General features: G+C 41.5%; 1 protein-coding gene across 2 annotated transcripts in view; it reads left to right on the top strand.

Annotated features, from left to right (window-relative positions):
- Positions 1–16,783, top strand: part of LOC118125850 (astrotactin-2) — a 248,262-nt gene that overhangs the window by 159,053 nt on the left and 72,426 nt on the right. For both annotated transcript variants that reach the window (XM_035184886.1, XM_035184885.1), the window contains exons 12-13: positions 2,112–2,278; positions 5,360–5,548. In XM_035184886.1, coding sequence (XP_035040777.1) covers positions 2,112–2,278; positions 5,360–5,548 — 356 coding nt within the window. The remainder of the gene's footprint in view (positions 1–2,111; positions 2,279–5,359; positions 5,549–16,783) is intronic.

The following is a 16,783-nucleotide window of genomic DNA, read 5'->3' as shown; positions in this document are numbered from 1 at the left end:
AGGATGTGAACACTGTTCAGTCCGTACAATCAAAACCGTGTTCAAGGGCAAGAAGACAAAGTCTGGGTGAAGGTCTGCTTCTCTCTCTGCAGAAAAACAAACTTACCTTTTTTCCTTTTCCCTCCATTTAAGACACAACTGCATCATTAACGCTTGAACACATCGTCCAGATCTACTTGTTCCACACTCAGGCTTTTAGCTGGATGGTGGTAAACTGCTGTAATTGGTAATAGCACTGCAGAGCAAGGGGGTAATGGCTTCTACCAAACCGCTCGGCCACGGCATTAAAACGGGTAACTGATTTTAACATGTTGGCTGATGCGGGTTTATCACCCAATCCTGATGTAGCTTCTTTATGAATATTTCGCTCCCAGTCTACAAGGTCGTCTTGTGCATTAACTTCATGCGGTGGCAGACAAACCCCGTCCCTTTGTTTGGAGATCCCCTGGAATATTTGGATAAATCAAATTCAAACGGTGTCCTCAATCTATTACACTGACACCAAAGGATGAAGACGTGGAATCACTAGATGAGTCGGATGAAAACACGCTGCTCTTGTTGGTCTCAATTAAAAATCCTTGATCGTATTTTTAAAGGTTGCATTCGCTGTCTGTCTTTTCTGATTATATGTTTGGCAGCGCTGCCAGTCTGAGTGCACACTGTGAGCAAAGATTAGATTTTAGTGTTCAGGCTTTTACGCCTAAAATCCCTGAGATTCTTTTAGTTTTTAAAGCAACGCTATACAACTTTTTTACCTGAAACTAGCAGCTGCAATATGCGTTTGATGGATCACCGACTTGGAAAAGATAGAATCGGGACTGTGTCCCTCCAGCTCCTTATTCCGAATGTTTTGTCTTTCTCTATGTAACTGTGAGAAGAACAGATTAAATTGTCAGAATTAGTTTAAGAGTAATTCTGAACTATAGATCAGTTAAAAATAGTTAAGTAAGTCATTAAAAACCAGACCTCTGAAAAAATATGAAGAATCCTACACAGAGTTTGATGTATTACAGCGGCAGCTCTTCTGGTTTCCCGACGCCAGGGATCATGGGTAATATCCACGGTTCACTTGTGTCTCTCAGAGAGGGACTTCCTAGTCAGAGTTCCACCTTTTGTTTTTTCTTTCTCTACACAAAGCCCACCAGAATCAATCAACACACGTGTTGATTGACTCTTTATGCAAATTGATTGGCTGTAGAGGGCGCTATTGCTCTGTATCATTGTGTTGCTTTAATTCTTATCTCTATACAACATTCTTATTGCTTGTAGGAATATTAAAGAAATATCATCATTATATAAAATGATAAATGAATCTAACTGAAGCCTCTTAATTTTGAGTCGTCTGCAGTTTCCATCAACATTTACTCAACACAAGCTGAGTCGGCAGAAAAAAGTTCACGATGTGTCATCTGTTTGTGAAAGTTGGATAATGAATCCCAACTCATAAACACCAGAATATTAGGTCTATACAAGTTATTAATGGTAAGTGCAATGAATGGGGTCTTTGTTAGAGAATGCACCTGCTGTGGCACTTATGCTTAATTATTATGTCTGACGTTTCATTAAAAACCACTTTGGTTGAGCCTGAAGTGAGGATTGTTGGACCCAGTCACAGTGTTTTCATGTTTGCAGAGGAAGGTAAATGTGATTTACTTTGTGTGGAAGTTGCTGCGTCTCAGCGGTTGCGATATTTGTTCACTATAGTAAAATCATCAAAAGTCTAATTCCTCTCAATGTCTTTTCAAGGTTTGTGTGGATGAAAGAATCTGAGAATATCCAACACTGTTGCACTCAATGGCAAATCTACCAATTGGCAGTTTTGTAATGACATCATAACCACCATCTTTTCTGTATTCAGTCAGGTAGTATAATTGGCATATAACGTTCATCTTTGTTTGAATCCATCCCTCCTTCCTCAAGCTACCCTCCTCTCATCTTCCCCATCTCACCGTCCTTTTTTGCCGCCTCACCCTGATTAAAATGCACACGCTGACCTCTGCGCCCGACTCCTCTTCTTCTCTCCCCCTAATCTATGCCTTCCTCCTCACCCCCTCTCTACGTCTGCCTCCCACCACCTTCCCCTCCTGCCTTTGTCTCTCTTTTCCTCGCAGTGTCCTGAGGGGCTGAGGCCAATGAAAGATGGCTCGGGTTGCTATGACTACTCCATGGGCATTGACTGCACCGATGGCTTCAATGGAGGCTGCGAACAGCTGTGTCTCCAGCAGCTCGTGGCCCTCGAAGATGACCCCAGTTCCAGCAACGTGCTCATGTTTTGCGGGTGAGAATAACTTACAGTGAAATATTTAAAGGTGTCTGGAGGCCGGGAGTGATGGTTCCTCGTGAAAGAGGCTTCATGTGTAACATTTCAATCAAGAAATGATTTCTAAGGCAAATACCAACATGGAGGAAATGAGATATGTAAATATGAAGTAACCAGTGACTTCAAATCCATTTTACATGTGATGAAAGACATTTTTTTAGGATTATAAGAAAACATTGTTTTACCATACATACCCAGAAATAGAGATTGGCAAGCTTCTATACATCTTTTCATATGTAAGACATGTAAACAGTGTAATTATAAACACAAGGAAGCATCTACGTCTGTAAAAATTATAGAGTATGCACCACATTTGTCTGCAGAGAAGCTGAAATTGTTCAGTGCAGGTGTTCAGAAGGATTACACCTGGATCGTGGACCATGCTCACTGCACTTCCAGCACATTATTCACTGATACATTCACTCACCCCACACATGTTCCACTGGGCTGATATACTGCGCGTGCACCGGGGAAGCTTTTCTTTTTTTAGAGCACCTGCCCTAGAAGTAGATTATATCAAATACCATGTTGAAGGTTTCCTTTTAGGAAAGGTTATTCTGTGGCTGTGAAAGGCTACGCAGCTGACCGCGAAGGATGTTCCTCCATGGTATTCGAGAATTTACCAGGTTTTTAATGTTCGACACCATTATACCACCTCTGCCATTCAACTTCTGTACGCAAGGTTGTGTGGATCAGTGGGTTCAGGCTGTATGTGTCATGTTTTTGTTATGCCTCCGTGTCAGCAACGGCCAGTGGACCGGAGTTGTACAAGCGTCCATCTGACTTAGTCTGCTGAACAAGATATCTAAAACAATTCCTTGAGGGATTTTTTTCAAATTTGGTTTAGTTAACAAAATTTTCATTTAGACTCAAGGATGAACTGATTAGGTTTTGATGGTCAGAGGTCAAGGTCATTGTGACATTGCAAATCATGTTTTTAGTCTTGTGAATACGTTATCTCGGCAACACCTCTAGGGAATCTTTTCAAATTTGGTACAAATCTTCACATAGATGACTCACATATTAGACTTTGGTTGTAAAAGGTCAGAGGTCAAGGTCACTGTGACCTTTTGGCCTCTTTAACATATGTCAAGTTTACCTAATTTTGACCAGTTGTCACTTGGCCTCAAAGACTGATTAGAACACTGATTAAATTGCAGTGGTGCAAGTGATGATCATTTGAGTCTGTGGGGAAAAAAGTAAGTAGACTGAAACTGCACTAGTTGGTGGAGACGTAGAAACCAGACAGCAGTAATTCTAGTTTTAAGATCTGTTGTCTTTGATTACCTTAATATCTAAAGCCTGTAGTCGGCTGATTCTGGTCCATTCGACAATTTGCTGATGATTATCCGTTCATGAAAAGAAATTGGGTCACATTGATTATAGTGTTGTGAAAGTTGCTGAATCCATATTCCATTGTGGGCCCAGTGCTTACATAAAGAAACACTGGCTCATATGTCTGCCGCTCCAGGCAAATTTTTTCTCCATGGCAACTGGAAACTTATAAGTGGGGCAGACTGACAGGTGAACGATGTCCTAATTCTCCTTGAGATGTGTCAGGTCCACAGTGTCGGACGGTAAAATTATTTTCCCCAGAGCTTTAGTTTATCAAACACTGCCAGTGAACAGGCGGATATCAAAATACAATTTGCTGCAATGTCCACTTTGCTTGACGTCTTCATTATAATTGACTGGACTCGCTTTCAGATAAGGGTATATGCACAATAGCACACGTCAGGCCATGATTGATTCTTTTATTGATTAGTCCAGTGTTGGCATAAAGGCTTGTTAAAAATAGACTGTAAAATTGATAGGTAAAACTAATGCAGTGCATTTCCTGGAATAGCTGGTCTTGATCTGTAGTTGGTAAACTGTTTTTTTATTGAGAGGGAAAATGGCTTTGCCTTCCTCTTTGCAACAGATAATCAACCTTGAGAGGTTGATTATTGATGATTGTGCAATTAAATGGAGGAGTTATGATACTCTCTGACTGATTATGCTCCTGAGCACTAGATCTATTGGAAATGTTTCCAGCTAAGTGCTCACGTCCACAGTCTCTACCAATATATCATCAGTTGCAAATATACTGTTGTGCAAATGTTGATGGGAATATATATATATATATATATATCTTGCAATCTTTGGATTGATTGATGATTAAATGTAAATTAACGTGTCTGAAGTCAATGTGACCTTTTTCCAACCTTCTTTGAATGCCAAACCAAACATAGCTATTAAAAAGTACAATCATGTACATTTGATGCATACGAATACAGCGAGATCAGATATTTTGGCAGAAGACTAATGTTGTCTGAACATTTTACAGATGCATTCAACGAGGCGTGACTAAGCTTTCCCTTTTAGAGACCCCACTTTCTAGAATTCCCTGCCCACTGAACTAAGATTAATTCTTTAGTTTCTTTTAAATCCCTTCTTCAAACTTTTCTTTTTATGAATGTTTTTACAAATTATTTACATTGGCTAAAATTTACACTGACCAAATCTTATTTATTTTCTCTGCTAGGTGTTGTCCCTTCCTTGTAAATCACTTTGTAACATTGTGTATTATTATATTACTATTATTGTTGTTATTATTATTAATATATGAATGTTTACAACTTGCCCAATATGGCAATATTTATTAATATAATTACTTTAGCTACAAAATGTATTTGATTTTGCAGTTTAGTTTTATATTAAATTAATATTTTTAGTCGACAGGGTTGAAAGAGAAGTGCTGAGATACCGACATGATTGCTTTCTATTTCTACGTCGGTCATTTGATTCAAAGTATTTTTTCCTATCTGTATATTACAGTGGTCTTTAATCTTTAATTTAGATTCAAACAGTGTCAGATCTCTTGCTTTTTCATTTTTGCTTTATCACCAACCTTTATGCCAAAATTCATCTCGCAGTACCTGGCATCTTGTCAGCAACGATACATATAGCACGTATCCTTTCACCTCAAGTGTAAATATATTCACATACATTACACATTACACTTTGTACTGACAGCTTTCCCCCCCCTCGTACGCTCAGGTGTGTGCAGGAGTACAAACTGGCGGGGGATGGTCGCTCCTGCCTCCTGCAGTCAGACAACTGTGAGGGGCCGAGATGCCCGAGGCAGGATGTCCACTTCAATGACACCCTGTTCGGTGAGATGCTGCATGGATACAACAACAAAACCCAGCAGGTCAACCTGGGACAGATATTCCAAATGACCTTCAGGTAACGTGTATACACATTTACACTTTCTATTTCTTCTCTTATTGTGAGTGGCTGAGGAATACGTGGTTTTATTTACTCGTATCCGTCACCTTGTGCCTGATTCTTTCCCCCTTTGTCTCTATTTTGAAAAGTCTCATTTTATTATTTACATCCACAAGTGAAGATTACAGGCGCATTCTTCCCACGATGCCTGTTTCTCATCTTGTCTGTTTACGTCTCCGAAGACAAATCATCCGGAGTAACTCTGTCTTTTATCAGTTTTGGATTTTGTAGGAGAGATATAACGGCTCCAGATCTCACCAGAGCAGCTCTGAGAAGCAGTTTTTAGGTTTTTGCCGTTGGGATGCTGCATCTGTGTTTGTGCAGGTGTGCGTGAGTGTGTAGATGAGAGAGGGAGAGAGTGAGAAGGGGGGTTGAGAGAGTGATGATTGAGTGAGGCTTGAGACGTATCCCATGGCAGTTCTCCCTAAACTGTCAGCCTTTTGAAAACCTGGCTTGCTCTGATAAGTCTCACTCTGTTTGTAGCGGAATGCTGGTGTAATCACAGTGAGACGATGAGGGTCTATCTATGCACAAATACAGTGCACGCAGAAAAACACGCTGAACGTGTATCTTCCTTTATCTTTGTCTGTCTTTCATTCCCTAACTTTCTTTTTCACAGACACACACACACATGTACTACACACATCAACAATTTTTTTTCTTTCAAGTAACCATAGTATGCTTTTCATCTTCTTGGCCATATAGGCAACAATACTCTAGCTTGGCTAAACACAGCCATACGATCCGTCTGCGTCAGGTCATCGGGATCAGGTACTACAGTATATGGGGCAGACTTCATACTGTGTACACCTCCTATCGACTCAGAGCCAATTGATTTTCATAGAAAAAATTTAATATTCAATCTAGACAGATTTTCTTTGATTTTATGTAGAATGTCTTTGTGAATAATCAATTTGTACTTATATATATATTCTTCTAATAGAGAATTACTGTTATTCAGGCACTGTAATTATACATAATTCAATACGTAAGTGTCAGCATGTAATGTTTGTACTTCACTATATAGTGACTTCTACATTGAGGACTATAAAGTGACCTTATCGGCTAAAAAACAACGTCAACATGTCGGCCGGTGGAAAATCCCACAATAAGTTTTAAGGGTTTATTATACACTTTCAGGTGAAAAGCATATTGAATGACATGTTTAAATTAGAAATAAAGTTGCTTGCCGCAGTTTGTGCTGTGATGCGCTGCTCTGCTCGTAGTCACCATAGGTTGTACACCACATTTCATGATGCATTGTGGGAAACGATAAGTATAAAAAAAAAAAATCTCTTAACATTCATGCAGTGCTCCAAATGGAAAATTCCATATAGTTGACTGTATATTGATTAGTGAGTGACTTCGGACACAACCAATGTCTTTCATGAAACATTAGTCAAAATTACATAATGTATTGATTTAGATAATACATTAGTAGGCAATGGTCTGACCTAGAAGATGCCTTTAGGAGGTGGGTGACCGCAACTGACAAAGTAGGAAGGGTCTGGCCACTGCATGTAATTGACTAGAGTGAATCCTTTTTTAAAAGATGTCCAATAAACACTGGTCTGTCTCAAATAGGCCAGACTTCAACCATTTGGCAGAGCACATAAGCTTAAAGTGAATTCGTAGGAATGACTGACACGTCTAATATGGGACAGGACAACTCATTTGACAGCATAATTTCCCCCAAAGGTTCAAGTGGCTAAACCAGTTGGGGAGTACGTCTAATACACCGAACAGGGCACCGTTTGAGAGATAAAACAAAGGCACGGCTTGAGGATTTTAAAACCAGGGAAAGCAGACTTCCTCCATTTGCCCTTAAGCAGCGGGGATCACAGTGGGTCTCCTGTCTCCAGACTCCAGCCCTACACACTGGGTAACTGCAGCCGGTAGTGGGATTAACACCCAAGCCAGGGCTCCGGTGGATTTATACACACACAACAGGATTGAACTATAGTCAAACACTGTGGCAGCCCAGTGACTCGCTAGACAAGCAATGAAAGATGTGAGCGAAGACGACATGACGTAAATTAGAACATTTGATTGTTTACAGACAAACATGTTCCACTCCTGCTGATTTCAACACTAGATTTACAGTAAGTACCATCTTTTGAAAGCATGGCAGAGTGATGAGGCCAGAGTTGGTCAAACTTTGTATTATGTTGAAATCAATGGCTTCAAAATGTCCGCTTTTACAACAGCCAGTAAAAGAAAGTAAAAAAATTCATATGTGCATTAACGTTTTCCATTTCCAACATTTAGTGATTGACTCACCTCTGTCCAGCCTGGATTTATTTGAGATTTGTCCACACCCGAAGGAGTAAAGGATCTCTCTGGTCCCATTCACACTTTGTCATCATCCATCACCTCTGGAAGCTGCTTTTTTTTTCTGACTGACATATATGGTCCAGTATATCACAAATCTTAAAAAAAATCTGTCCAGTGGTTGGATTATTCTTAAATCCGGAAAATAGAAGAGAATTCAAAATACTGTGATGCTGCAAAAAGAAGCACTCATAAACTAAATAACAAGATTGCAAACCATTTACTGCAGCCACAATTCAACTCTGACAAAATGCGTTTGGTCGTCTGCAGGACGTCTCATAAAATTGCAATAGAGCTAATAATCTTTACAGAAAGATCTGTAAAAGATGGAGTCTCCCTACAGTGTCAAGGTAACTGCAGTCACATGCACTCAATAAATATCTAATAAAAAGGGCACTTTTCCCTCTCACTAAACACCAAGTTGAAGCATAATGACCGTAAGGTCACAGTTCTCCGTCCACTCCTTGTTTGGCCTCTGGCTTTGTGGTTGTTCATCTTTTTAAAGGAGACATATTATGGTCATATTGAGGTTCATAAGTTTGATTTAGGTTATTACTTGAAAAGATTTACGTGTTTTAACGTTAAGAAAACGATTCACTTTCCTCATACAGTAGTGACCGAAAGAGCGAGACCTTGAATACAAGTGGCCAAAATGACTTCTCTCCTTCAAGTGGCTGGGCTCAGCCTTAGAGGAAGGCTGATGAATTCTGACATCCACAGGGAACATTTCCTTCACATCAAAAGGGGAGAGTTGAGGTGGTTCAGGCATCTAATCAGGATGCCTCCTGGGGGCCTTTCATTGGAGGCTTACTGGACAAGAACAACCGGGAGGACGCCCAGGGGTAGATCCAGAACTGGAGGGCTTACATATCCCATCTGGCCTGGGAAGACCTCGGGAACCCCCAGAAAGAGCTGGAAATGTTGCTGGGGAGAAGGATGTCTGGAATACCCTTCTAGGCAGGCTGTTCCCTAGCTGGGATATGCAGAAGATAATGGATGGATGGTTTGATGGATGGATGGATGGATTTCCTTTTGTCCATTGCTGCAGCACCTCTTGTCAGCCTCTATCTGAAACGCTTGGTTTAAACTCCAGTCTCTTTAAGCCCCACCTCCCAATCTGCTCTGATTGGCCATCTGGCCCAATCTGCTCTGATGGCCAGCTGGCCCAATCTGCTCTGATTGGTCAACCGCATCCCGCACATGTAGGAAATGCCGGGTTTGGATTTTGCTCTACCTGGCTTGGTTTGGGGCCATGCCAGACTTGCCACTATGCATAATGCAAATGAGGGCCATTGCACCATCATGGTGCAGAAGTATCGTCTGACTCAGGAGCAGTGTTCTCTGTCGGGGAGAGGATCTCTCTTTACCACAGACCCTTTACATGCACAAAAAAAAACTATCCCACACTAGAAAAAAAACTGAAGGGATGAGGTAAATCAGTGCTGCTACATTTATTATTCTGCTGTGAGATTTCTGTAAAACACAGAACAACAAAATTTTCTCCGTCCTGCCTCCCCTTCAGTTTACTACACCGGTGCAATTTGCCACCGGCTCCTAGAAGCTAGAAAAGCGTCCGTACTAATGGGGAGGTGCACACTCAGCTGTACATATCAAGTCCCCTGCAGTCGGGCGCTCGGCTGATTACGTGCAGATGACAGGCAAAGTGCACTTCCAGGCTGGTGTGCCTTTTTTGGATAAATAACACACATGTCTCTAGGTGCAGGATGCATCTGAAACGAAGCGCAAAAAGCATTTATATAACCCAGCCCACTGTACACAGTTCAGCAGTTATTGGAGAGAGCAGGCGATATGAAGCACACAAAAAAAGGAAGGAAGAGAGAATCCGTGACTGAACTCAGCAATAAATTAGAGGGTAGAAAAAAAGCGGTGTTTATCGTTCACCGGCAGGTGTTTTGTATGCATCCCCATCGTGCTTCCATCTTTGTTTTATGAGCTTGATCAAATTTATTTGAAAGTTTTTTCTAAGGTTGTTCATCACTGTAAGTCTAACCAGACAAGCTAAGCACACAGGAGTATAACACTTACTCCCTGTGCCGCTAATTAAACATATGTGTTACTGTACGTCATCCCAGTGAAGTACTCGTTCCTCTTATCAAATCCACCGTGTCCTTTGTTAGAAGAACAATGGCTTCGCCTTCAGAGTGACTTGGTCTCTTAAGATTTTATTTCAAACTCGGTACGTACACTCTGCATAACTGTATATACTCTTTTTTTTCATGCGCGTCCTTTTCTCCATATTCCTCCATGCTCCCTCATTGATATGCAGATTCAAGTCTTATCGCACAACCCTGCCTCCCTCTCTTTCTCTCACCTCCTCATTCCCTGCGTCACACCAACCTTATTAGCAGCTCAAAGTGAAATACTAGTTAATTGAGATAAATCATGTGATTGGAGTCGCAGATTCACAGGTTGTGTTTTATTGTGAAATATTACCTGTGATTTATGACTGCGTTGTATATATGGTGATAAATGGATCTCACTTCGGACAGCTCGTTTGAAGTGACATGGGGGAATGAGATTTGTAAATTGCTGTAATGAAATTACAGACTAATACATGCATGCATATGGGTGATAAAGTCGCACGTGCTAAGGTGAATGTTACAGCTGAGAACGGTGCCATTGCAGTGTAATTGTAATGCTGCTATGTAGAGATAAGAAAGCAGAATCCAGCCGACAGAGAATGGATATGTAGTTATTTATTTTTAAATACTGTCAGCTTGTTCGCATAATTTTCACAATTTCCACCCCCTTATAAATCACCTACTGCACACAGGTCAGGCAAAGTTCAACCTTTAAACTACTCAGGGTAAAGGTCCGTGGACCTCGTCTGAAACGGTCCCCTTGGAAAACCCACCTGAAGCCACCGTTCATAAATCACTTTCAGAAAAAAAGCATAAAAGGGAACCCGAGCCAAAATGTGGTGGACCGGACGAGGGGGGGAAATTACAATCACTGACAGCAGCGTGATGCACCACCACCTAACGAGCAGCGGCGGTCGGAAAGAGCAGCGCTCCGTATCATCCCTCCCCGCACTTCACACTTCACACACTCTGTCTCACCTGAAAAAACACACTTTCCCCAGCAATCACCACACGGTCAGAGCTGATGGTGGGTGGGCTTGGCTACACTCCAGGATTCAGCACAGTAGAGACCTGAGGCCAGCTTCAATGGAAGAGACCCTTCCTGGATCAAAAGACTGATAACGAGGATAATCTCATTGTTGTCTTGATGGAACAATCCCGTTACAATTTGCCATTATGCAAAACAACATGGCAGTCGAATTTGTCATCTGCAAATTTAAAATCTGTCAAGATAAATGATTGAAGTCAATTTGAATGTATCTACTCGTCACCTTGAGAAACTGGTCCTGTCCGAATCAAGCTTATTTGTTCACAGACAGCCACTCTGTCCTGAGCATTTCCCTTCCCTCCAAACTGTTTTAGAGCTAACGTGTGAGTTAACGTTAGAAGTTTCACCTGCTTTGTGAAGGCGACGCCGCCGACAAAAAGATCCAGTCGAGAAGAAAACAGACAAAATTGCTTCAAAAGACAAATCTACTTACTCCTCATCACAGCTCACCTCTCAGACTAAGACGACACCACAACATGAATAATTTGTGGATCTGGCAGCTCGCGAGGCTCCTGGGCACAAACACAGCCACATTTCCATGTTTCTCCGTAATTTCCAGTAATTATCTCCTCGGTGCACTCCCACCGGCTACTACCGAGGAGTTGAGTCAACAAATAGTATCAGGCACTTTCTTCCCACATAATGAGTAACCATGAGACAGTGACCGGAGAGGTCAAGGGTTAAGCTGCTCAAGGTTGATGAGAAGCTTCTTAATTCACTTCCTAGGATAAGTGTGTCTGCCCGCTCCCCCTTTTTTGTCTCACACTCATGTCTGTGGGTGTGTGGGGCAGACTTGTGCGCTCACACAAGGTGTGTGTGTGTGTGTGTGTGTGTGTGTGTGTGTGTGTGTGTGTGTGTGTGTGTGTGTGTGTGTGTGTGTGTGTGTGTGTGTGTGTGTGTGTGTGTGTGTGTGTGTGTGTGTGTGTGTGTGTGTGTGTGTGTGTGTGTTTCTGGGTAGCTTTCATATTCTGTTTTATTAGATGTGTTTATGCATATATTTAATAACTAATTTCACTCACTAAATACACTGCCAGTGTTTACAGTTGCCTTTACATGATTAATATGGCAGTGTAATGTGTCCAGCATCATGGAACACTGAACATAGAGACAGCATATTTGCTAATTTAATGCAGTGGGTCACTCCACCATGTTATGTGTGGACATCAGATCCCTAGGCTGACTCAACCTGCAAAAGTTCTCAAGAAAGAGTTTAATAGAGTTTTATGTCTGCAGGTATTTTTATTTTGACAGAAAAAAGTGTAACAGATTGGAGTAACATGTCCAGATATGGATTGTATGTTAATAACAAATCTAAAGATAATGCTTAAAACAGCCTCTGCTACATAGATTGTGATTTTTATATATTTGTTATCAACTTAACTTCTACAAAGTGCTTTATTCTTCAATTTTTTTACTACTTTGTTTGGTCCGGACCAACGGACCAAACTGAACCATGGTTCGTGAAAACATTTTATTTTGATAGTTCAGACTTTAGGGACCAATTTCAGGAAGTCGACACAGCATTCAACAATAGAAGAAGAAAATTAAGCAGCTGGCAGGATTTCTCGCTGTCTTCACTTCTGACGATATAATAGTTGAACGACAAGGACGTTTATCTGGCGCATTCACACTTGTGTCGAGTTCTGTACCTGAAGCTGGTGATGCTGGTTCATCTATTTTCTCCATTCAAACGGAAAGAGCACTACCACTAGATTTTCTCTTAAGTCAAATTTGTGAGTGCTAATCGCATATGTGATCATTTAATTCACAGGCTTAGTTTCCACGCATGTTAACAGCAAACTCAAACAGCTGACTCCCTGGAAAGTTTCCCTGTTGCTCACACAGTGATGACTTAGCAGAGGGAATTCAGCAGGAGGGAGGCGTGTGTAAGTGGATGCTCGTAAAGCCTCAGCGGTTCCTTCATCTCTGTGCCTTAGAAGACATAAGGTGTGCACGTTTGGCAGATTGCAAAGGCTCTGTGTGTGTGTGTGTGTGTGTGTGTGTGTGTGTGTGTGTGTGTGTGTGTGTGTGTGTGTGTGTGTGTGTGTGTGTGTGTGTGTGTGTGTGTGTGTGTGTGTGTGTGTGTGTGTGTGTGGAAACATTTGTATTTACCTTTGTGTGCGTACGCGTTTGCCTGTGTGACTGCACATATGCATGCGCGGGTGTGATCATTCCCGAGGCAGTCGCTCTCTGCTCAATAACTCACATGGCAAGGCAGGACCTAATAGACCTGGCCTAATATCAGCTAATGTCAGAGAGGCTTATTGCTGACTGCCTGCTGTTTGACTGGAGGGAGGGAGGGAGGGAGGGAGAGGGGTGGTGGAGGCAGCGATAAGGGTTGTGAAGGAAAATGAATAGGGAAATAAATGAAAAGAGAAAAGGCTAAATCAAAAAGAGCAGACCTGAGCAAAAGTTAGGGAGCGTGACACTTGGAAGGAGCAAGAGAAAATGCAAAAGAGGAAAACAGTATAAGATAGCAGTTTATAGCCGAGGCTCCTTAAGCATGTTGGACTGTGTGGCAGTTCTCCGACATCACACACAGGTTGTGTGAAGCAACGCAGGGAAAATACACACACCCAGGTCGTGTTGCAAGGGACGACTCAAATAATTCTTTCATGTGTTGCGTCAAATCACCCAACACCCCAATCCCACCCATTTTAACAACAGAACATACTGTCCCATGTGAACAGGATATCTGAAGAATGCCTTAAAGGTTCAGTGTGTACGATTTAGGTGAAAGGAATCTATTGGCAGAAGTTGAATATAAAATAACCCTAATGATGTTTTCACTAATCATCTAAATTATACAAATTGTGGTTTTCTTAACCCTAGAACAAATACTTTATATTTACATCAGTAGCGGGTCCTCTCCACAGAGGCAGCCATGTTTTTTACAGTAGCCCAAACTGGACAAACAAAACACTTTTTTAGTTCTTATGACAACAGAAGGTTTCCACAGGTTCTCTTTCATGTTTGAAAGGTGAGGGTGAGGGTGAGGTTGTGGGTATTCAGCTGCAACATGCACCTTCACCACTGGATCTCACTAAATCCTACACACTGAACCTTTAAGGAATTTTCTTCAATTTTGGAGGATGAACAGATTTTGGCTGGCAAAGGTCAAGGTTGCCGTGACCTCGTTATGTGGACACGTTATCTTAAGAACGCCGCGAGAGAATCCCGGCCCAAATGTTCACTTAGACTCACGGATTAAGTGATTAGATTTGGGTGGTCGAAGGTCAATGTCATGGTGGCCTCACACTGTTTTTGGCCTCTTCAACATATCTCAAGTCTTCCTCTAGAGTTGTCACTCGGATTAAAAGATTAACTGATTAGATTTCAGTGGTCAAAGGTCACAGCGACCTGGTATGAGCCTGGAAGTAAAATGTTTTTACACTGAATCTGCACTGGTCGACCGAGGCCTACAATCACAGTGTGGTAATTTGAATTTGTTTTATTTTATACTTTTAATTGTATCTATGAATATTAATACTTTAATATTTAAAAGTATAATTAGATGTGGAATCCATCGCCACTCAACCAACCAGCTGCTGTACCTGTAGCTACTGTCGACTTGGCACAATTTGTCACCTAACGTTTCATACGAGCCCCCAAGCCTCAAGGTATTTGCTTTCTCCTTGAACAGTCATTAAAAGAGACTGAATGGAGCTAAATCCTTGTCTTGTTGAGTTGCTTGAGTTTTGTGTGTGTTCCACAACTCTGTTCGGGAGATTTATGGATTACGTTGTCTGAATATCCCAGGCTCGAGAAATTGTGTTTTGGGAATTTTACACATTCCTAAATAGCTTCTATCCTTTCAACCCTACTCAGTGTTTTTATAAAGAAGAAGGGTTTACGTGCATGCTCGTACATTTGAATAAAAGCTTTTCCTCTCGGTCAATGTAGCCATATAAAAATAAATTATATGATATGTCAAGTTTTGTGAAAGTAGACGAACCGTTTAGGCAGAAATACATTTGAAAAAAAGGATCTCTATTCCCTCCTAAGCAGAATGTAGGATGTGTTTACCATTTTGTGTATAATGTTACCAGTCCTCAACTTCTCCTACTTGTACATAAAGACCACTGTCATAAGGTAAATTAGTAACTAGTGGTGAGACCATGAATGCCCCACTGTGCAAGAGCGTACTCCTTCCTGGACCTCATTCAGAAAGGCAATTATAGGAGTGCGTCCTGTACACAGTGCAATTTTACAACTAGCTCTATTACTCCCTGCGGTGAGACGAGGGGTTTTCTGAAGTGTTCTCCGAATCGCTGCTGCCGTACTAGTGTTTCAGCGTCATGTTCTAGTGCAGGATTCTGTCTTCCAGCCCCGTGGAAGGAGGCGTGTGAATCCCAAACGGTTGTGACAGCAAAGTTTGACCATGCGGTGACCGTTGGATGTACGCCAGGATACATTAAAGATATTGGAGATCGCCATTGTTGACAAGGTTTTCAGTCATTGTCACTTACAGTAATTCAGCTGTCCAGGAAACGCAGAGAGACAGGCGGAGAGGAGGAGGAGGAGAGAAGGGGAGGAAGGACGGACAACAACCGCAAGGAGAAAAGCTTGTTTTCATTAAATACTAATTAATGAAGACCTGTTTAATATTTCGGCTTGGTGTATGGACAGAAATTGTGTATCAGGGGTCAATTCTTTTTTCTGTTTGCTTCCCGTGGTCCAGCAGATTCTGCAGTTTCACTTATCCTTGTCCAACTAAAGTGCTAATTCGTTTTCTTTTTTTTTTCCCGTATTGATTAGACCGCCTCTTCATTTGTCCTCTCCGAGACTTTGCAATTACACAGAAAAATTGACAGGATACTTAATTTATCTCGTGCATGTCTTTCTGTAAAATAAACCCCCAAGCTACTTAGACCTTTTTTTCCAGAGTTATACATTTTTTATTTCACATAAATTACACTTTAGGATCAACCCGAAACAAAGACAAGGATTTTGTGAGTTTAATTAGCTCGTAGCTGGTGGCGCCCTTGTGCAGTCCTGATAGAATAACTTGCATGTGCAGCAGCCGGAGAATCAATAGTATACCGGAGGGTGAAAAATAAGAATATGCATCAAACCGTTGGCCTGGAACTGTGATGGAGTTGCCTCACAGGGGGTATAGCTAACAATGCCAATCCTCCAAAATGGCTTCAATGTCCTACCTTCGTGCAAAAGGGGGAAAAAAGCAGCGTGTAGTAATTTGTGGTCCAAGTCCAAATCCTGAATTAGTGGCTCGAAGTTTTTAGTATTGATTAATGAACCACTAATGCGGCGGTGAACTGCAGGGAGGCACCACTCGTAATTTCGTATCCCCTCCGGACGACTATCTGTCTTCACTCTTCTCCATCCTTTCCTCCTCAATCGTCCTGCCCTGCTTTTCCAAGATTGTTGACTCATGCTGTAAAATTGACCATTCATAAATTATTCATTGATATCAATTAATAAATAGATGGCACTTCTGAGACATTTCTTTTAAGTTTTATTCGACTTGTATGAAGTTTGCCAGACTGCGTATTCGCCCACTCTCACCTCTGCAACGCCACAGTATGGAGCAGTTAATTACCACTCCTGTGATGTGTCTCCCAGTTCCTGCCTTTCAAGAAGCGAGTAAAGAAAAAAAAGAAAAATCTGCTCCGCTTCACTTAGTCTTATCATGTTGATGGACAGAAAAGCAGATAACACAGTAACATGTAATTATGCCTTCATGTCAGTCAT

Source organism: Hippoglossus stenolepis, chromosome 18 (genome assembly GCF_022539355.2).
Source record: "Hippoglossus stenolepis isolate QCI-W04-F060 chromosome 18, HSTE1.2, whole genome shotgun sequence".
NCBI lineage: Eukaryota > Metazoa > Chordata > Actinopteri > Pleuronectiformes > Pleuronectidae > Hippoglossus > Hippoglossus stenolepis.
The sequence above is the reverse complement of the archived record's forward strand: the minus strand, read 5'-3'. Positions and strand labels throughout refer to the sequence as shown.